The sequence below is a fragment of the Amphiura filiformis genome, chromosome 11 (genome assembly GCF_039555335.1).
Source record: "Amphiura filiformis chromosome 11, Afil_fr2py, whole genome shotgun sequence".
NCBI lineage: Eukaryota > Metazoa > Echinodermata > Ophiuroidea > Amphilepidida > Amphiuridae > Amphiura > Amphiura filiformis.
Window position 1 is genome coordinate 20,862,962 of NC_092638.1, and position 23,715 is coordinate 20,886,676.

A 23,715-nucleotide genomic window follows, 5' to 3' on the forward strand; every position below is an offset into this window, starting at 1 on the left:
AGATCACCGCAAAAATTCATGATAAAAGGTCACTTTCCCAAAGAAAAATAGTGCAATCCGTCCATTCCCGCCATGATCTCACAACTTAAATTACTCAGACCAAAATAATCTCTAGCGCATACAGGGAACCAAGCAAAACGATAGAAATGACTTGTTTCTCATGACGACTTTTGACTTTTCTCACTTCAAAATAAGTACTTTCCCCACCCCAAATTCACTTCTAAAGGAGTGCAATCGATTGCTAAATAACTAAGCAAACCTTGGAACGTAATTTCAAAGCCAAATATCATAAACAAAAGAAACCTTAGCATAAAAAGCAAGAACGCAAGTGGCCAAAATATGTAGCAAAAATACAGTCCTCACTGACTGCAATGACTCAGGCTCACCTAGCTACGCTAAGAGCCAAAAACTCTGTTCCAGATGTTCTACTTACAAATGTATTTTACCACTCTGGATCTTCAAATGGCAAAGTTGATGCCAAATCACATTTCAGTTTGTTAGTCTTAAAGCAAGTATCATTTGTGCTTAGCTCAGGGACATGTCTTTTGGAATTTGTAGGAGAGCATAACTCTTCTGGAGCCTTCAAGTAGACTGTTTAGAGCATTTACAAAACTTGCTCAGAAATTTCTCTTTTCCTTCTTTTCTTCTCCACCCCTTCTTCACCAAAAGATGCTACCACAGGGATGGTTTGGTTACACTTGTTCCTTATGTCTTATCCACCCCTGCCCCACTGAAGTACAGGCACCTAGGTAGTAGCATTTTGTAGTATACAATGCTAACTATCGACTCACGTTGCACTAGATAGCAAATCAGTACAGACTATTGAAAGGGAAGAAATGCATTGTGGGAAGTGTAAGACATTTTCTCTGCCATCTTTTACTGACAAGAAATATTCATATTTTTCTACCGCTCAGTGCTTGTCTTAACTTATGACAAATCCACCCTTTTTGGCTAACCAACTTACCACTTGCCTTTAAATATATTCATATTTTTCTAATGCTCAGTGTTTGCCTTTACTTTCGACAAATTTACCTTTTCCACTTAACTAAAATATTCATATTTTTCACCGCTTTACTTTTGACAAAGTTACCTTTTCCACTTACCTAAAATATTCATACTTTTCTACTTCCCCAGCAAAGTAGCCAACATCCAGCTTAATTATCTTCCACAATGTTATTGATACTGCTTACGCTCAACACGGCCATTTCTATGAAACTTGACATTCTCTTTGTCAACTGATCCAGGTCTTGTTTCACAGTTCTGTTATCGATATTTTCATTGAAGACAACTCGGAGATCTGTGATCTCTTTTGTCAGATTTGAGCTGAGATCTCTGTTTAACGTTGAAACCTGGAGAGGGCAAAATGGGTGGGAAAAAAGTTGGATATCATGTTAACAACGCCTTGATTTCTACTGGTAGAGTGAAACAAGCGAGCCTCCATTATTGTAGGGTTTCTCTTGTTTATTGGTTGATGAATGAGTACACTAGGAGATTTCTATTGCAGCTGCCTGCATAGGTGCACTGTTGCCAAAGTACTTGACTGGTACCAGGGTGGTACCTGTGCAGTACCACACACAACTGTGCAGTAGCAGCACTGGTACTCTGCTAGATTTCTATTGCGGCTGCCAGCACAGGTACTCTGTCGCCAAATTACTTGACTGGAACTTTGCAGTACGACCAGTGTAGTACCAGTGGAACTTTGAAGTACCACCAGTGCAGTACCACACACAACTGTGCACTACCACACACAACAGACTCCGTACACCTGATGATCTTACCGTTTCCGATGTTGATTAAGATACTTCTTGCATGGATCCCGAGAATCCCCCGAGATGCCGAAAATCAACTTCGGAAAGGTAAGATTGCTCCAGTTAAGAGTCTACAAAACATTTCTGTTTTGGACTAATTTTGTTTGCTTTTCCACTTATGTACATGTAAGGTTATAATCTGAATCTTCATCAGCATTCACTCACCTCTTTTTCTGTGGTATCTATAGTATTATTAGCTTGATCTGCACTATTTACAAAATGTTGTAAGCCACTCGCCATTCCTTCATTGCCATAGAAACCAACACCTATCACACCTCTGTAAACAACAACAAATGGTCGACATTGGTCAATTTCAACATTATTGTTAGGCAATGGAAAAAAACCTGTTCTACGGGTAGATTGGACTTGGTAAGTAGAGTCCGTCAGGATATTTTGGTTTCAATATTTTTTCCTTGGAAGGAGCTAAATGGCGCTAAAAATCACATAAAGCTTGAAAAATTTGAAAAAAAATCTCAAAATTGTTGACAACATATTTTGCAAATTTTCTGATTTTTTTCAAGCAATTTCAGTCAAAATCAATCCATTTCTGCTAAGAAAATTTCATGCAGCTAAAAATCTAAAACGCAAAATCTGGGTCGCTTTTTTGTATAATTTTTTTTTTCTTGCCTTATTCATATTCAAAGATGTTAATCTATATACTATCGCCTGAATAAGTACAGAATCTAATAGGAGAATGGATAGTTAAGGGCTCATTGGTAGTGGTACACTTGTACATGATCTGAACACAAGTTTAAGGGCTCATTGATAGGTGATGCCTTGTTTATGCATACGATGATGCCAAGGGCATAAACAACAGGAGATTGAACCCTTCTCACCTGAACACATTTCTATATATATTTCTTGTTATTCAACAACTAAGTAAGATATCATCTGACATGTTTATAAGCAAGATTTTCACTAACTGTTTATCAAATATCATCAGTTCATCACACTAGTTAGCATTACACTATTTATGGAAAGTGTACATAGCTAGTTCTCTTGACTATCATAGGAACACAGGGCCTGACTGCAATATGCAGGAGAGCATTAAATAGCTCTTCTGGGGCCTTCAAGGAGACCTGTTAAGAGCATTTACAATAGAATGCAAGGAGAGAATAAGAGCTAAATATCACTCTCCTATATTTCAGGAGAGTAGTAGAGAGTGATTGCTCTCGCTCTCCTCAAAAGGCAGTCCCTGTGAACACCACTGACGTGATGAAGGGCATGGCACACTACAACAGTGTTCGAATTCCCACAGACAACCAGATTACAATTTCTGGTTGTCCGTCTAAGTTTTTGGTTGTCCGTAGGCCTACAAAGGTGACTTGGCTACTGATTTATGGTTGTCCGGCGGACAACCGAATCAGTATTTTTGGTTGTCCGGCGACTTTTTTAGTTGTCCCGGGCGAACAGACAACCAAAATTTCGAACGCTGCACTACAATGTTTTCAATTCATCAGAAAACTTGTACAGGGGACACCCTCAATATTTTTTCAAGATTCTGATTTTTACACTTGTACTTTAATACCCTGTGAAAAATAAGGACTTAAAGGTGCTATATTTATAACCAAATCTGAGATTTCAGAATCCCTAAATTTAATTCAGCCATTCAGATTCGCCACTTCACACATTCTAGATCCACATGTAAGTGCTGGAATGAAATAGTGAACTTTCATTTTACATCAATTGTTTGGGTCAAAATTAAAAGGGCACATATATTGCATACTAATGAAAATTGTGACCCCTCGGCACAACTGAGCCCAGATGTCGCCAGTGCCACTATTGAGATATGCCCCATCGAACTTAACAATAAACAATAGGAAACAAAGGATTTATTGACTGTTTTATTGATTTTCACTACTTAAATGTCAAGTACTATAGACATGATATACATCATTTTAAAGCTAATTTCAAGCAGAATATTTTGGTTGAATATCTCAAAAATGATGATTGGCGATTTCAGGGCTCAGTTGTGCCGAGGGGTCACAATTAACGTTTTGTGAGAAACAAAAACAACTTCTTTATAAAAACTTTATTAAAAAAATATTACTTTAGATCAGGGTTCTACTGCATTTTTCGAAATTGGAAAATGTTGTTTGCATCAACTCTACTTTACTGAGTACACTGACCAATGTATTTGGTTTGAAGCAAATCAGATAGTTAAACATTTCCATATAAATAAAAAATATTACCAATGCAATATGAGATACGATCAATTGGCTGGAATACTTTGGTAAATAAAAAAAGTTTGCTAAATTTTCCTTTAAAAATACAAAACATTCCACAGCATCTTTTATTCTGCAGAATTAACCCCTGACACTGAGCCAAATGTGGTCCCAGTGAGTTCATCTACTGATTCTACTCCTACTTATAATCTTTTTTCTAGGGTCTGCACTGTCACTTTTTATCCAACCTACCCACATGTGATTTGAATATTTGCATAATTAATTCACAAATTAATTAAAAGGGATAATGTATTGTGAAAACAGCATTGAATAGTTGTTGCTTGCTGTGAATACGATGAGAGAGCCTTAGTCAAGACCACATGAGAAGAAATGTTGAGGCTATATTTTGATTTCATCAGGTTTAAATAAAAACACAAGTTTAAAATACTCTGGATGTCAAATGTCTGAATATTTTCAAAAAGGATGGGAGGGGAAATTCTTCAGGGCCTGAGACATCCTTTCACAAATATTGGGAAAACAAAAGAGGAAACGACCAAAAGATAGAGAGAAAAAGTGGCTGAGAGTTGAGAGAAAAACAAGTCAATCATTTCAATCTGAAACATTGTATCAATCAACCACACTCAGCCTATGTAAAACACCTTACAGTATGTGCCAAAATTTATGTATTCCACACCATAGCGTTAAAATGAAAAATAATCTTTGTCTTATGCTAACCCCACAACAAACGAAGGAAGCTCAAAACGACAGGTTTCAATAATATAACTAGTTACCTTTATGACAACAACATCACACGAAACTGATAGTCATTGAACGGAAAAGTTCCAGGGCTTCATTTTTTTGCTCCAGACTTGTGAAAAACAGTGTAGGGTATTCATGACAAGGATATAGGAGTGTGAATAGGTGAGGACTGATGGAAGGCGAGAGACGGTTTGAATGAAATCGCTTTGGGGCAATATCGGCATTGTGTTACACCTTGGTTTTTTGTAGTTCAAAGTTATCTGCTGAAGCTTTCATTTCAAATCTTATTGGCAATTTTGTGGAAAAATCTATGTACTATGCGAGAATAATGCCATAGTTGCAGAACACTGTATATGCTTGCTATAGGTGTGTGTTTGCATAAATTGTTATAATAACACAATCAAGGGTATTTAGCGGCCACTGTTTTGTGACGTGATACAGGATCTGGGGAATTTAATTTTGTTTTCATTAAAAATTCATTTTTCTGGTCCAACCTAGCACTGGTCTAGTACTGGATGTGACATACCCTCCTTGGCAATAACCAATGCAGTCTCCAGTCTTATCTTGTGCGGGTTCGAGTGCCTTTGTAAACTATACATGCTCCGCAGTTCACATACTATTTGACAGCATCATGGATCCGTGATCAAGAACTGTGCCAGTTCTAGACCAATTTGTCAGCTTCTTGAATTGAGCCAGTTTCGAAGACTTAAATCTTATGTTTTATTTCATAAGTTTTTGTGTAACGAATTAATCATAAGACAAATCAGTTTAGTTTTTGTTATTGAAAATTAAAAAGACACCAGATGGTTTGATCATCATCAACCATAAAAGATGGACCCACAAAGTGATCTCCAAATAATTGAGTTATCCTCAATATACAGTGTTCCAGGAGCACTACCCCGGTATAAATTTGATACTGGTTAAAGGCCCTTTCAGTGATTTCACAGGAACATTAAAAAAATGGAAATTTGTCAGAGTTGCTTAGAAATAAAGAATAAGTCTACAGAATTTCATTAAACCACTTTTCCCCTGAATACATCGACAAATTAGTCAAAAAACAGAAGTTTTAGAAAGGTTTTCTACTTCAACTCAGATCGACTCGAGAAAATCGAGATTTTTAGTACAGTGCGCCACCAATCGACTGGAAAAACTTCCTAGTCCAGTGTTTCTAACACGGGGAAGTAGAGTCTAAATTGATTTAAAACAGACGCTTAATTTTTGTAGTAGAAAACAAAATAAGCAATTTAAGGTCACCGAGGCAAACTAACGGTCAATTCAAATATGAAAAACAGTTAAAATTGTGTATTTTGTTTAAAATAGTAGCTACTGATGTAATAAGTAGTAGAAACAATACGCAAGCGCGTGTTGGTGCGATGGAGAGTGAGCTTCTTTCGATCTCGAGTCGGACTTTTTGTACTGTCAGTATCAAAAGTCCAGAATCATGCAAATGCTTTATTTTGTCTAAAATACACGGCTTTCGACCGAACCACTAGCAGGCTATGTTAGCACATCTATGCCAATTACAAAGGTAACAAAATCTGAATTTTGATGATTTTTACGATCGTCCGGATGAGCAAATCACTGAATGGGCCTTTAAGGGAAGGGGTATGAACGTTTGGACAGTATTTATTGTGGGACATTAGAGCACATCAGACATATCAATTGCATTCTGAATACGAAGAATGTCATTCTGATATCAAATAATTTTGATTTTTGAAATTCGCAATGTAATACACATTTTATGGCAAATCATTAAAATTGATATTTTTGATATTTTTAACAGTACTCGAAGTAAACTTTATAAATCTGATGTTTTATACTAAAACGAGTTAACGTGTATGTAGGTGGGATGAAAAGCGGTGATCAAAATTTTGACCTTTCAGATTGAAGATATGGATTTTTTTTCCCAAAACACCAAAAAAAAAATTAGGTCTTTTGGGAAAAAAATCCATATCTTCAATATGAAAGGTCAAAATTTTCAATTGATCATCGGCTTTTCCTCCCAGCTACATACACTTTAAGAATATTTCATTACATTTATAAAATTTACTTCGAGGACTGTTATATATCAAAAATTTGACAAATTTGTCATAAAATTTGTATTATATCATGATTTTCAAAAATTATTTGATATCAGAAAGACATGCTTCGTATTCAGAATGCAATTCGATACGTCTGAGGTGCTCTCATGTTCCATAAAAAATACTGTTGAAACGCTCAAAACGCTCATTCCAGATCCCTTAAGGTTAGAGTAGATGTTACAGAACTTAGGGTTTAATGCTCCAGGAGCACTTTGTGTTGATGATAACTCAATTTTGCCAAGTACTAATACCCCCCCCCCCCACAAGATAGGTCTTCATTTTCTACATTTGAACCATTCTGCTGAGTCTTGCCCGAAGTGCCTTTGCTGCCAGGTTTCAATAGAGTTATGAATATCGTCATGCGTAGGTCTATTGATTTCTTCACCATCCCCAATAAAACATCCGGCGAGTGTGATGAATAATAAGATTTCATTTTAATTAGATCCCATTAAAGAGATGAGATTTATAGATTTTGGAAAATTGGGAAACTGTGATGTGAACAAGTAAAATACATGGGGGCTAAGCAAAGTGTAATGTCAACATGAAAGTGCATGGGAGTGTTCCTTTTCATGGAATCTGTTCCAGTTACACCAGGCTCAAAATACAGGGTCAAATTGACCAACATTTGTAATGTGCATCTTCCTTCGGCCCTATTTTAGATCACAATTGTCCCCCTTTTGTCCTCATTTTTGCCCCTTCTAAGTTCTAGCATTAAATTGCAAATTTTGGCACAATTCACACGTATGCATTTGTCTCTGTAAATTCATTTTAGTAGTGGATCAGCACTTCAGCAGGGCGATTTGAAAATTTTGCCCCCCCCCCCTTGGCTCAGTGGTTGCAGTATGCCCCTGATCAATAGCCCTGAACCCACCAATCAAATTAAAGACCCTCTATTTTTGAGGGTCTGTGCTTCAATTCCACCATGTATTAAAATTTTTACCTTCCTACAGGCCCTGAATAAAAAATGTATGCAGATGCACTGTATACGGTACTTTACTAATTAAAATGCTACACTTTGCTGAAACTGCCATCAAAACTGAATTGCTGTTTCCAAGACATGAATGCCTAGATGGTGTTGCTATTAACAATGAATAACAAACAAATGATGGCATTGTTTTGGTACTGCATGTACTATCTACAGTAGCTAGTGCATGTATCTCTGAATCGATTTCCCAGAGATTCTATTCATTTCGCTTTCATGCCATCATCACAACAAGGTCACTGTCAAGTGTATGGCATGGTTCAATGGTAATTATCAATATCATATTTTATGTCTGGAGGGAGCATTGTTTACTGCCTGTATCAGAATTCACAATCAATTTTCCTTTCAAAAATTCACACTTACAATCTCAAGAATCACTGTAGTTTGCATTCAAGTACAGGCCTGTATACACTTTCATACAAGGAATCTAAATTTCCTCTATTCGCTGTATAAAATAAAAATGGTAACTGTCATCATGATCAAAACTGAATTACTGTTTCATAGTCATTAATGTCTATGGTGTTGCTACACAATGAATAACAAACAAATGCTACACTTGTTTTGGTCCTGCATGTACATGTATAACACTGTACAATCTCTGCATCAGTTTCCCAGAGATTCTGCTCATTTCGTTTTTTATGCCATCACAACAAGGTCACTGTCAAGTGTATGGCATGGTTCAATGGTAATTATCAATATCATATTTTATGTCTGCAGCATTGTTTACTGCCTGTATCAGAATTCACAATCAATTATTTTCTTTCAAAAATTCACACTTACGATCTCAAGAATCACTGTATCTACTGTACCAGTACTAGGTACTAGTATGTTTGTTGTACAGGGATGTCAGTGGTCTTAAGTGACTTTGGAGGAAAAACCTGAAAAAGCATGCAAATTTGGGCCTGAAAGCCTCAAAACAGGCTGAAAATATTGAAGTGGAAATTTGGAGTAACAAAAAGTAGGAAATCCTACAATTGAAGGAAATCTGGCATCCCTGGGTGTATTCATTGTACAGGCCTACACTTTGTCCGGAACTTTTGTGCAAGGAATCTACTTGCTCTCTTTTTCTCTCTCAAGAGGTTGACATTTAAAAGCTGAGCACTCTTGAAGCAGTTGGGCTGTTAATTTCAATCATATTTTCATGGAGTAGATTAAATCAATACGGGAGAGAGAGCATACATGCAGAAATAATGTTTTAATGCATGTTGTAATATAAGTTCAAGGGCTCATCCACAGAATACTTGACTCAAGAGAGTCACATCACACATCAAGTGTTATTAATATTTAAATATTCATATTTAGAGTTCTGGATTAAGGTAAAGCCAAGAATTTTCCGTGTTGCGGAAATTCCGCGAAAATCGCGGAATTCGGAGATAAAGCGGAAAACGCATTTCTGAGAAAAAAATAAAAAAATAAGCAAAAATGACCTGGAAAAAGGAAAAAAATACAATTGAAAAGAAATAAATAAAATACTAAATGAAATGGGTCTTCAAAATTCATCAAAATAAAGTAAAATCCGTCATAGATTTACCGTACAACGCCCCATTGCAGCCATGATACCCAATTACCCATCCCAACTTTGCAAATCGCAATGATCGTCACAAGATTCTTGTGAAATTTTATTATGTCAGAAATGTGCTAAAATTACAAAGCGGAGAAAAGCGGAATTTAGCATTTGTAAAGCAGAAAATTCTTGGCTTTAGATTAAGGAATAAACTATTGTTTTGAACTACAATTTGTATATCTGTTTGGAGATCATTGGAAGACTCCGCTTGCCTGACGATGAGCCAGTAAAAGAGTTAGCCTATGCATTGTATGTCCCAACTTATGGCAAGAGGAAACCTGGACGGCAACAAACCTTGTTCTGGAATAATACATCCAGTGTCTTTTGGGGGATATGGACAGCTTGCTGAGTCAAGGTCAACTATCAGCAATGGCTCAAGACCGATGTAGCTGGAGAGAACTACGCTTGCCTGACCATGAGCCAGTAAAAGAGTAAGCCTATGCATTGTATGTCCCAACCAAGCCTTCAAATAAGCAAACTGGAACCAGGAGCAATTTGTTTTTGAACGTTGCTCCTGGTTCACTGGGATTTTACAAGAACCAGGAGCAATTTCTAAAGAAACAGGAGCAAATTTTGAAATAGTAAATCCTTTTCTGCATATATACAATACAGCATACAGCACTATTGCCACAAGGGCAAAATTAGAACCAAGAGTAATTTCTTTCAGAAAATTGCTCCTGGTTCATGTTAATTTAACAAGGACCAGGAGCAATTGATGGCTTTACGAGAGCAAATTTGCTCCCCGCGCCCACTTATTTCAAGGCTTGGTCCCAACTTATGGCAAGAGGAAACCTGGACGGCAACAAACCTTGTTCTGGAATAATACATCCAGTGTCTTTTGGGGATATGGACAGCTTGCTGAGTCAAGGTCAACTATCAGCAATGGCTCAAGACCGATGTAGCTGGAGGAAACTTGTAGTCGCCTGCTCCGCGGCCGAAGGATGATGATGATGATGATGATGATGATGATGATGATGATGATGATGATGATGATGATGATGATGATGCAAGAAATCCGAGAGGTTTGTTTTGGGCCAAACGTATTTCACGTACAATAGATGGTGCAAAGTTATTATTTATTGTCATTCATTACCACCATTTTTTCATGACAATAACACAAATTTTGCATTAAAAAGACTTCTGAAAATGTATCTTCCATTCCCTGTTTTGATGCGCATATGCCATCAACAAGTGTGTTGGCTTACTCATGGTGATTTACTCATGCTTGTTTGCATGTTAAGAAACGATATGCAAACACAGTATAATTGCGCGATTGGAACAAGGACGCACTTTGTGGTCAATTGTAAGATTTTAATGAGGTACCTCCATTTGCGTTCACATTTTTACAAATAACAAAATATGACTGGATCACTCATCACGTATTCATGAGGGTGTAGACCTAAATACATACGTGTACATTGTTGGGAGTGGCCTTCTTTTCCTTGTTCTTTGTCTTCAAATCTGTTTCTCACTTTTCTTTCCATAGAGGCCAGCATGCTTTTTATAGGCTTTTTAGCCTGGCTTGAGCATTTTGTTTGAGCCTGGTCCCATCAGGACCCAAGCGTGTCTCCACAAGGAGCAACCGTTTAAACAAACAAACAAACATGTAGGCCTATATTACAATCATTCAATTCCTTTCTGGTACTGTAACATATTTTTATTCAGAGCAGGTCATTTTCATTCAAAGCAGGTCAAATAAATTATTATGATATTATTGATTGGTTTAATATTGTACCATATGCCAACTGTTCATAAGTCATTAAATAATGCAACAGATTTGCCTGTAAGCTTGCACACACAGTATGACTTTCCATTAGAGCAGGTCTCTATAATCAAGACATCATGGTCAGGTCATTTATTAAACACCTAAAGATTGGCCTCATTCATCCTGACTGGTCTAGACACCAGACCTTCCAAAACACAACAAGTGCATTTTGCTCTTGCCAAAATCACTAGTTGTGCCAATTTCCTTTTCTCTCCATGTTCACGGCCAAAAATACAACAACATTGCTGCCGGCTCCTTGCCTATTCTGTGGTAGTAAATGCACAAATAAAAGGCTGTGACTTGGCCCCAGACTTGGCTTCAGGATAACATTCAATCAACCATAGTAAAATTCAACAGAGTAAAGTAGGTAGGCATCATCAGGGTTGCCAGACACAATTTGTCAGACCAAAGGCGTGGCGAGTATTACCTAAAGGAGGCAGTGCACTAAAGTTGCCCAATTTCCTAAGCCGGGGGCACTTAACACCCTGGCTTAACACAACTGACCATGCAAGTATGTTCCCCTAAAAGACCTCCTTTTTGGATTTTGCAGCTCCGAAAGACCCTCTAAATTTGATCAAAATAAGAACGTCAAAAGACCCTTGATTTTGCTCATTTCTCACATTTCTGGGTTGTTGTTTTTTCAGGTGATTTTCAACCTGAAAGCCAAGAAAGACCCTTGATTTTGACTATTCGCAGCTCCAAAAAAACCATTTTTACTTGTTTGCAGCTCAAAAAAGCTCCCTTTTACCAATACAGGCCTATGCCATCAGCTCCCAAAGACCCACTACCTCAAAATTCTGGGGAGCATACCCACCAAAAAATTGTGATATGCCCCCAGGTTTCCATGTAGCACATCAACATTTGGGCACTGGTGCACTTTTCCTGATCCTAGAAAACAATTGCCCAATTGGGGAGATTATCAGTCTTTGAATACATCATCATCATCATCATCCTTCGGCTGAGGTTTTAGGAGCAGGCAACCACAAGATTTCTCCGTACACAGCAATCTTTGGTAAGCGCAGTTATCTATTCTGCTTGATACCCTATAGTACATAGACGTGCATGGATGTCCCAGTGTCTTTTGAAGTTCCATGAATTGGTATGTCGATAGCATACTTCAGCAGCACCCCCACCCCCACCCCAAATCCACAAAGGTCCACTTTTTCCAATAAAAAGGTCCAAAAAGTGGGGAAAATATTGGCAAAATGTCTTTTTGGTGATAAAGTGTTCAAAAAGTTTTTTTAAACATAATTTTTAGGGGGCTATGTAGGCCTATTAGGCCTAAAGTCCAAATAGTCTTTTTCAAAAAATCTTTCCATTCAAGAAAGATCCACTTTCTTGAAGTCCCCCTCCACCAACAAAAATATATCCTGCATACAGGCCTGCCTCCCTAAAATAATTCCTGCCTACAAAGTACAAACTATTTGAAAGTAGCCCAATTGGGAGGAAACACACCTGTGTGGCAACACTGCATAGGAAAAAAGGTCAGGTGTTTTCTTGATGTAGAGGGGAGTGACTATGGTTTGTGCCATCACAGATATTGTGTGGTGCCATTGTGGCAGTCTATAGATATTTAGAGGTCAAGTTCTGGCTCACAGAAACTCAATGGATTGGTAAATCTCTGGTTCAGGGTTGAATGGCTTTATGAGCCATATGGTTGTGAACCATAAATAAGAGAATTGGCTGGGAACTTTATAGTTTGTTTACATGCCAGCCATTTTTTTGGCAAATTTGTGATATTATATGGATATTTTGTAACTATCAAAGAGCCTGATCTTTAGTTGCAGATTGACAGTTCAGTGCAGATACAAACAAGTTCAGATTTATTTCCTGTGAAAAAAAATACAATAGGCCTATCACACATTTAGACCAATTTTCCAAGACAGATTTCTAAACATGTATTTTGTGGCATTTAAAACATTTTACTTGTTGTCTGCAATCACTATCGCCTTGATTGTATAAATGCAAAAGCGTTGGGCGATGCATCGCAAAATTCGGCGATTGCATATCGCTTTCCAAAAGCGGTGCATCGTGATTGCTCAGCGAGTAAATAACTGAAATATGTGAAATAATAGAGACCTGAAAACTAGCATACAAGAGTTCCATCATTTTAAATTTATGCATACTAGTACATCAACATGTTTAAGACTGGTCAAGTCAAACCAATTTGCAGTCCATGCCAGTGCCTTTAGCATGCTAACAAGTAGTTCACTTCACAATTTGCATGGCATCTTGATCCATCCTGGTGTCTCAATTATTACACATTCAGCATCACAAGAGGATGTAAATTAGGTCAACCACATTAAGATTTCAAGCTAGAATGTATGTCAATTTAAGCTTACCACAAGGCTTGAAGAAGCATCTAGCCACGGTTGATTATTTTAGCTCCAAAATTGATACTTATTATTTGTTATTGCCTCATACCAGTAAACATATAGGCCTATATTCAACACGTTGAGATCCTCTAGACCTTTATTTTTCATTCGGTTCAGGGTTTGCATTAATCCAAGTTGATTTTCATAAAATGCTCAAATTTCCACAGAGGATAATTTGGTCCGGGGGGGGGGGGGGGTACTCACATACAAATGCTATAAGGGGATGTGCCGCCCAAATGGGTAGGTTTTCCACAAAAAATCCTTTGACATGGGTCTATGTTTTGAAGAAAAAAATCCTTTAGACATGGGTCTCCTTTTTAAATTTTCCATGGTATGTGTGAAAAACATGTTGCTTTTACTATTTTCAAGCTTAAATTGGTTCTTTTTTGAAAATCCTTAGATATGGGTCCCAATTTTTTAGGAAAATCCTCAGACATGGGTCCCTATTTTCGGTAAAATTGCCCTTGAAAATGGGTACCAGGGAATTTGGTGAGACTCAACCTATAAACAAAAATCTTTTGCTTTTATCACAGTGGCTAGTGGCAGAGATTCAGATCACACACGCTAATCGAACCCCACATGGTGTATACACAAGCGTAGATTTGTCCGTACGCTGGTGACACAACCGCGTAAAATGCACTTATTCGAATATGCCACTTCATAATCCAACATGGCGTTACTCTTTAAAACTTGAGACGAGACACACTAACAACAATCAAGACTAATTCTTGCATTGTGTCACTTTTGTGAGTTTGCAACCAAATTCTAGCACTGCTGCATTTGAAAAATTTGAAAGCAGAATTACATATAATTCACTTGTTTTTCACTTATCAGGACCAATGCTTGGTCCCATCATGGCCAGATAAGAGATAGTTGGACTGTACAACAAGTAAATAAAGAAAAATCTTTTAAGAATCACATAACCGAAGGCATAAAAGCAAGGCAATGCAGCATGAATTGATCTTGCGTAAACCCCGCCGAAAACAACATGCCTGGTAAATTGAAGCCCATGCCGTAATGTAAAAAGCATGTACTTCTGAACACCCCACTATTTGCGGCAATCAAGTGCCCTATTTGCACCAGCACTTGCATGTTGAAGTAGCTATTAAAGCGCAATGTACTTGGAACACATACAAAGTGAACTAAAATAGCAAATATTTACATATACTGGTCGGTATTATGCATTTAATTAGACATCAAGAATAACGAGACAAAAAGTGCATTAGCCTTAAGCTTTTTATTTGGTTGTTTTGTATCTACTTGTGTAAATTAATTGGTTGTATACAATTCAATGCAGTTGACGTTCTGGCTCAGCACACAGTTTCTTCCCACACAAAGATTATTGGTAACGAAGAAGAGCAGAGTTTTAGCTGGTCAACTAAAACAATTAAAATTGTATGCTTCATTGTTGCAAAAATGCTTTGTGCAATTACCAATCTACTACATGTACTTGAATTTCAAAAAAATAAATAATTTTAAATCAGTTTTTAAAATTAATAATTAAAATTAAAATTATGTGTTTACTTGTTTTGATCAACAAAGAATATGAAAGCTTGCATCATTTTTACACATATAATGATGTTTTTAATTGAAACCCTTTTGAATCCATATAAATTGAATAATGAAACTAACAATGTTCAGATTTTAATGTGTTCAAATTATGCATAAATTTTCAATTTTAGTTCATGCCTGTTTCAGGAGGGGCTGGAGGGCCCTCAAAATTTGAGACCTAATGGCCCAACATAAATTGTTGGCTTACACACATATTCACACAAATTCACTGTTATTTTTAAAATAATTTATTTCTGAAATAAATCTTAGAAAAAGACTTGGAAGAAAGTTACAGGACATTGCACATACTTTAAATCCCAGAACTTCAAGAACAAGCAGCAGGAACAGTATAAAATGAGAATTGCATTTTTATATGACATATATTTGATTTTTTTTTTTTTTTAAATATTGATTAAAAAAATGCCCAAAGCCTACATCTTACAGATTAATTTTTTTTCAAACCTTATGCTCTGAATTATCTTGCAACTACTTGCTTTATTCTCCATATTATGAAGTCTTTAACAATTTCCATTTCAAATTCAATGTAAAAATAGTCATATAACAGTTACGGTTGAAAATAGCCATACAAAATGGGATATCCTTTCCACATTACACAATTATTACTGAAGTAGTGCATAGTTCACTATTGTATGAAACATCAGTAGACCCTTTTCTCAGGGCATTTTGGCAGTTTTTGATTGGGCAAGGTTTACGAGAAAAAGTAACGGGTAAACTAGCTGAAACCTAAAATTTTCTTTGCTAAAAAGTGTACCTGTCCATGCCGTATAAACTCACCATCAGTAGACCATTTTCTCAGGGTATTTTGGCAGTTTTTGATTGGGCAAGGTTTGTGAGAAAAGGCAAAAAGAATGGTTTATAACGGGTCTGCCGGTGTGTCGGGTAAACTAGCCGACAGGGACACCTCAAATTTTCTTTGCTAAAAAGTGTACCTGTCCACGCAGTATAAACTCACCAACAGATACCCTATACATTTGTCTTGTAGACAATGTATGTAGCATTGGTGTGGCATACAGGGTATTTAAAGAAGCCATATCTATTCTGAGATAATGCGGAGGACAGTGGTGGATATCAGACTAGACAGACTCTGAGCGAAAAACAAAAAAAAACCTCGGGAAGTCAATTGTAACTAAGTTCAGAAAACAAACTAAATTTGTCTGCAGCCTATTCTCAACATGCACCATTATTCCTTAATGCTTGGGAACATACAAAATGACACGCAAGCATGTTTTTGGAAAAATTAGTTCAATTTAAGTGCTGTGATAATGTCATGACCAGTACATGCATTGTAAACACTATTTTGCACACTACATGTAGTATAGGAAGGGGCCACATATTTTATGATGAAGTGAAATAAGCACAAATTTTCTAAATAAAATAAATTTTACAACAACAAAAATACGTAGAGTTTCTTGGTGTTTTTTTAAACTGTTTTGGCCTATTCAATGATCCCAGCGAAAGTGTAAAAAAATCAAAATTGTATTACTAAAAAGTAAATCTTATATCATTAAAATTGTCATTAGGTACTATTAAAATGAAAATTTTGAGAAACAACAAAAAACAGCAGTACTGACACAGGTAAAGCCTCATTCAAATAGGCCGACATTGTTTATAGAATGTAAAATGTCCAATTTTGTCTTTTTTACTTTTCTATAAATTTACTAATAATTGTCTTAGATACCGGTAGTTTTAAAATCTAATAATATATAATTATTTCTTACAACACTTCTAAATGACATCTTTCATTTCCATCATACATGTAATTACTGCTGAATACTTCCGTCCTTGTTTAGCACCCCCTTTTAGAACTACTAATTAGAAAACAGCTGAGAATTCATTATGATAACTGTCAACAAATTATCTCTTTGTTATGCCCACTCAAAGTCTTTTTCACACCATTTGTGGGCCTAATCATTTTAATTAGTTAACAACCAGTGCTAATTAGCAATAACACTCTTGGTCATTACACTGATTCCCTAGTAATGTGGGCTGTATGGTTATGATATGTGTGATCAAGGCCCGGGGATCAAGGAAGGATGCGATTGTTGTAAACACATCCATGTATACATGACAGGTCAAGTGTGTTTATGATTTTAAGTGGGGCTGCTCTAAAACAACATAATTTACCACTATTGAACGATCCGCCATTGAATGTTCCAATACTAGTAAGTGGTATTAATCCAGGCATCCTGACCCCAAATTTGCTGTTGGACCAAAATTTTATTTTGCTGCAGGTAAATCAGTTGGACGCCTTTTTTTATTTTGGAGTGTCCCTGGACCTAGAGCTAAATACAGTTTGTCCACTCTGAAGAACAAAGTGACAACGTGCGCGTATACAGCGTGTTAACAGTGCATAGTGTTGTGTATCTGTTGCAGGTATTCATGCCTACAAAGTCGGCAAAATGTGTGCGTCCGCGTCGGTATTTTGTACTTCAGAGTAGACTGAGTGTATGCTTCGGCATCTGATGGATAACCTGCTACTGAAATTTTGGTCATCCGACGGCAAACCTGGGCCTCACTCAGGATGCCCACATTACCACTTTATTGGAACAGTGCTCACCACAGTGACTGCTCACTAAATTGAACACTCAAGAATGAATATGTTTTTTTATTTTTTGAAGCGCATGATTTTCAGTATTCCTTAGACGTAACTTCAGCACTCAGCAACACAGTAGTGTAGCCAGCTACAGTGTGGGGGAGGGAGGTTGGCAGAGCCTCTGATAAAAAAAAAAAATAGAAGAGAAAGGTGTCCCACCCACTCCCTCTAACAAAAAAGAAAGAGAAAATCAAGAAAGCAACGGAAAAGTAAATGGCAGAGGAGCCCCTGTTTCCTGCCAAAATCCACTCTGATTAATCAGGGAGGTGGGATTAACCATCTCAAAAATGGAAGAGTTTCACATCAGTTCATTCATTCCATATACATGTACATGTAGGCCTATTTCTTCTTGAATATAAATCATTTATCATGTAACAAGCCCTACATTTATACATTCAACCACAGACAGACCTTAAAATACTATGATTCAACTATTAAAGCACCTCCCATCACAATCCAAGGTGCAAGTTCAAAGATCTGCCTAAAGCCTAAAACTGAATTTTACAATTTGATGCAAATAAATTACCATCTGGAATCCTGACATTGAACCAGTTGATGTAAAAATCTGTGGAGTCTAATCTATATTGCTGAAACCACAGTGTGCTGAAACCCTGCCCTGGGGAGTGACTTTCCCATTAATGTATTAGGCCTATACCTAACAAGGTAAAGATGGATTTCAAATATCAGGTTTGGCATGATCCAGTTTGCAGGTAAGCTTATATGAATTTGGATTTGGAGATTTACACTTGGTTTGCACTTAGGCAAATTCAAGTTGTTGTTGTCGAGTGTCAACCACACTTGCCACAACTTGGGAACAAACAATCGGCATAATAATGCTTTTTTGACCAACTTCAACTTTGAACATGTTATTTTTTTTTCATTTCATTTCACAGGTGGATAGCTCTAGATTTCAAAATTTATAGATGAAAACATGTACCAAAACTATCTATTTTGACGACAAATTTGAAATTCCATTTTATTGGAGCCAGATTGTGTTTTGGTTTGTTTTTAAAATTTTCTTTTCTGCTATAAAATAGAGCAACTTGACATGGGGTCAATGATTTAGTACATAAGATTTTGGCAAAATAGCAAATCAAAAATGTAGGCCTACTACTGTTTAAAAAAATTGTGTTTATAAAATAATTACAATGTAGGCCTACTTTGTTTGAGCTTGATTGATTGAATTATGGTTGAGAGTACAGTGCAGTAAGCTCTAGTCTGGGCTTCCAAAGTTTGCCAGATCTCTTTCAATGTTTCCTCTTTCCAACTCTCAAATTTCTTAATTTTCCTCACAGCATGCTTCCAAAAACAAAACTCATTCATAAACAAAAATAACTTTTCAAGTTGGGTGATATCTACATGCATTGCAATATACAGTAGATTGATAATTGAACAAGTAGTTCAACAGTATACATGTAGGTCCAGCTGTCAACATAGCACTCCACTGTGTGTTGACACTGTGTATTGTACTAACCCTACCATGTGTACTGAGGTTCACCTGATAATGACCTCCGGCATTGAAGTTTATGGTTACCAAAAATCTAAAGAACAACAATCCAACACAGGCAATAGTTAGCTCATAGAAATTGTATGTGAGTACACACATATGTAGCAAAAGTTCAGATTCTTGAGATCTTAGACTCTGCTGTGACCAGAAATTACACAGCAAAATTACTAGTATGTGCAAAGTGACACAAGTCTAAAAGCACAGGAGGAAAACACAATTTTGTGGTATCCATGGCTGCAAAATATTGCTTGTTCTTTTTTTTTTGATAAAAAAATCCTCTAGGGTGTTGTTGAGTTGGGGGGGTTTCAAAGCTGGGGTAAACATTAATGAGCCTAAAGCCTTAATTAAGCGTGTTTAAAAGTATTCACAACAAGGATACATTCTGATGCAAGTCTCTTTTACACCTTTTTTACAGAGCAACCTATGAGTATTAGAGACAATGACATATCTTGCTTTGTTAGCAATTCCAAATCTGAATGCAAGGAAAACAAAATCCCAAGTTTTTCCCCATTCCCTATAAATAATCATAAAAGTGATAAAACCAAGTTCAAGCAAAAATAGTAACATTTACTTGTGCAAGGTAATCTTCATCACTGTACAGTATATTCATTTGGATTTAGCAATGATATTAAAATCTTGGGATATCGCACCTGTATGAACACAGTATGCCAGATCCAGATTCAAGAGATTCCCTGCTGTTCAAGTTCCCAGGGATGCTGGAAATATAATCACAGCTCTCCCTCTAACCATGTTTTCAACATGATTTAATGAGTGCAACTAGATCTAGTTTACTACAACAAAGTTTGTGCGATTTTTAAGAGAATGTAAATAATCTACAGTGAATCAAAATTACTTGGTTTTTTTCTTTCAAAATATTGTCAGACTCCTTTTCAATGTGTACAAAGATGACCAAAAGTTCTTCAAATCCTACCAGGACCCAGAGAATTATCCTTTTTCAATTTCATCAACTTCCTGACTTTTATTTCATCTACATATGTATCACACAGTATGTGTCACAATCACATAATACTGTACCGTGACTCAAGTTTAATTCTGCAAATTTTGTTTTAATTTTGTCATTTTTCAAATTGCATGCATATTTTACCAATGATTAATGATTTTGTGGGAGTCAACAATTGCAACACAACAAAGGCATCGATAAAATTGAACTTGATTCTAAAATCGGCGTAACACATGTTCACACATAACCTGCAAAATAAAATAAGCATGAAAATCGATGAAATTACCAAAATCAATGCTTTACAATTATGTTTACAGAATCTTGTGTGATAGAAAGAAATTGCATGTATCAAAAATGCTTCTGTGTTCTGTCACAATTCTGATAAAGTCCCATGGATGCAGTGATAAAAGGTAAGTCACTATTTTGTTGAGAGAACTGTTTAAAACATTTCAATATTAAATTTACCACCGATTTTAGTTTTGTGTGGAAGATTTCTACATTGAACATTATCAGTGTAGACAATGATTTATTAAAATGCCTCACTCATTGTTATAGGTTTGCAGCTGCAGTCACTATACTAGCATCCGATGTAAATGACAGATGACTGCATGCATCATTGTTAATTGTGTATCATTGCGCTTGCATGTAGAAAACGCCCATCTACATCAAGTAGATCTGCATGTACATGCGTAACCAAGGTGCAAATACTAATCAGACTTAAATATCATCATTTCTTATCTTTTCTTAAATTGTCGTATTCTTTTTTCACACAACCATAACCCAGGCAAACCTTAGTTAACACATTTGCTAGTCAGCCAAATTTGCCGACAATGTCAATGCATATTTACATAGAAATTTAAAACAACTGGCCGAAGAAGGAAACGTACATAAATATATTTTCTATACTTCACTTGACCCAAATATATGATTTTTTATGGTGATAAGTCACTCGCACATGGAATTTTAGAGGGATTTGGATAGCAGTTCCATTAAAAAAAGCTGCTATCATAATGAGACTAAGATCTAGAAACACCCCCGAAATGCCGTTTTGGGGAATTTTGCTAGCTGAAACTTTTTGATGAAAGTCAATCTTTGACAAGATGTAACTTTGCTACGGAAAGTGCTATGAAAAAATGGTTTTCAGTTTTGGCTTTGTTTACTCAAGGGCTTTGATTTGATATATAAAATGATGCAGTTTGATGGCAAATTTGAATTCACCTAGCATACCTACATTAATAGGGGGTTCTTGTAAAAAGTTTCACGGCACATTATAACAAAATGTCTTTTTATCAGCAGAACCACCACTTTTGACCTTAAAGTTGTTTTTTAATGGGGGAGATGTACGGCTGATATTCATATTATCATAAAATGAATATAAATATATCAAATTTGATATTCTAGTTATTTTCAAAATTTTAAAGCTAAATTTGCCAAATTCTAGAAAATGTTCATCCTTCATGTACACTTTGTATGGTAAATTGAATAAAAGTTAATGTATTCACAAAAGTCACCATTCATTTTTTTCCTGAAATGTTTATTAAGCTGATTTTCCACCTTTCCTAAGCAATTTAAACAATAATATTTTTTACTATTTTATTTTTATAATATCTACATTGTATAAACCCATAATTTTAGCCTTGTACATAAAGTTATATGATTTTCTTTCAAATCAAATGACGAACTTTCCCAGTGATCCTGATGATGTGGGTGGTTAACTGAAATTGACATTAACACTAGTGTACCATGAAATGAATCAGACTACTAAACTCACAGTCACAATAAAATAATGTACAGTATAGTCAGCCAGGCCTTGAAATAAGCGGGCGCGGGGAGCAAATTTGCTCTTGTAAAGCCACCAATTGCTCCTGGTCCTTGTAAAATTCACATGAACCAGGAGCAATTTTCTGAAACAAATTGCTCCTGGTTCCAGTTATGCACTTGATGCAGTAGTGCTGGTATGCTGTATTGTATGCAGAAATGCTCCTGTTTCTTCAGAAATAGCTCCTGGTTCTTGTAAAATACCAGTGAACCAGGAGCAATGTTTAAAAAAAATTGCTCCTGGTTCCAGTCTGCTTATTTCAAGGCTTTGAACAATGATTTCACACACCACCAGTTCACCCCAGTAGATATCATACTCTTCCCAGAATCCTTTGCAACATGATTCATCACCTAATTTTACATCACATAACACTCCCATTACAAACGTCAAGAAACATAATTTGAAAGATCTGAATGTGCTCTGTTCAGTGAACATTGAGGTACTTTTTGTCACTATCAACCCATTCTGCACTAGATAGCAAATCAGTATTGAAATGGAAGAAATGCATTGTGGGAAGTGTTGACACCTTCTCTGAGTTCACCCTAACCCATTGACTATGTAACAATAAAAGAATAATAAGACACCAAAATAGCTGCATCAATGCACACATTACAATAGGAACCACTCTACATTATCAACTTGAACAAAATTGATCAAATAAAAAGGGTGATTAACTCAAACAGTTGCTAAAATAGTATTGTTAGCCCACTGCCACTGATTTTTTTTAACCTCATCAACATTGGGAAATATCCTGCAATTTCCATACAAACTCAGTTCTGACAAAAGAAGCAAAGCAAGTCATAAAACCAACCAACTAACCAACCAGAACTTAAGCTATTTCATTCACCATTTTTTTTCTGCCATGATTCATTAAAAAAAAAATTATTATTACAGTGAAAGTATTATTATTTAGGGATGAAAACAAGCACATGACATTTCCTGAAACTGAAATTAAAACATTTCCTGAAAATGTGTATTTCCATACTTTGTACAGGGCAGATCCAAGCAAAATTTCCTAAAATCAGGAAATTTCCATAAGATTTACATCCCTGATTATTTAGACCCGTTAAAAAAAGCTGTAGTATTCTACAACAAACACTGCATTTTGCTGATTTATAGGCCTACATAAATAAAAGCAAGCATCTACTTTTGCATTTAAATGTCAAAATTGAATTTACAAGAGAGTGCTAGTTAGTCAGTTGGTTTTAAAGTAAGATCAATGTCGTCATCACCATCATCATTGATCAACAATCCAATATCATATTTTTTTAAGTTTTAGCCCCATTTCCTGAAATTTCCTGTCCCAATAGGGTCATTGTGAGCACAGTATTGCTGGGACATTTATTTATCACATCATTCAATCTTGATGACCTTGACAATGATTCCTGCTCATTTGAGTCCAATTTGTGGCAATAAATTTCCAATGAGATTCAATTCAGTACAATTTACCCCATACTGACAAATGCTATTCAATGTACAATATCTATATTAGGAAACATTCCCAAAATTAATCATTCCCCATGTTAAGGGGTACTACACCCCTGGCCAATATTGTGCCTATTTTTGCATTTTTCTCAAAAATTATAGCATATTGGTGACAAGTAAGATAGATCTGTATATGGCTCAAAATATGCTAAGGTGTCATATTATAGCCATATATTTTGACATCTTTTTTTTTAAATAATAATTATAGAAATGGAATATTTGCTAGTTTAGTGGCAAGTTTAGGTAGTAAAGACATAGCATACACAATTTTTAAAAGTA

At 36.1% G+C, this 23,715-nt stretch overlaps 1 protein-coding gene across 1 annotated transcript in view; it reads right to left on the reverse strand.

Moving 5' to 3' along the window:
• The window catches only part of LOC140163549 (protein tweety homolog 1-B-like), a 141,563-nt gene that overhangs the window by 109,671 nt on the left and 8,177 nt on the right, over nt 1-23,715 (reverse strand). The window contains exons 3-5 of the mRNA XM_072186863.1: nt 1,974-2,085; nt 1,191-1,349; nt 1,104-1,153 (exon numbers count right to left, since the gene is read on the reverse strand). Of these exons, the coding sequence (XP_072042964.1) occupies nt 1,104-1,153; nt 1,191-1,349; nt 1,974-2,085 (321 nt within the window). The remainder of the gene's footprint in view (nt 1-1,103; nt 1,154-1,190; nt 1,350-1,973; nt 2,086-23,715) is intronic.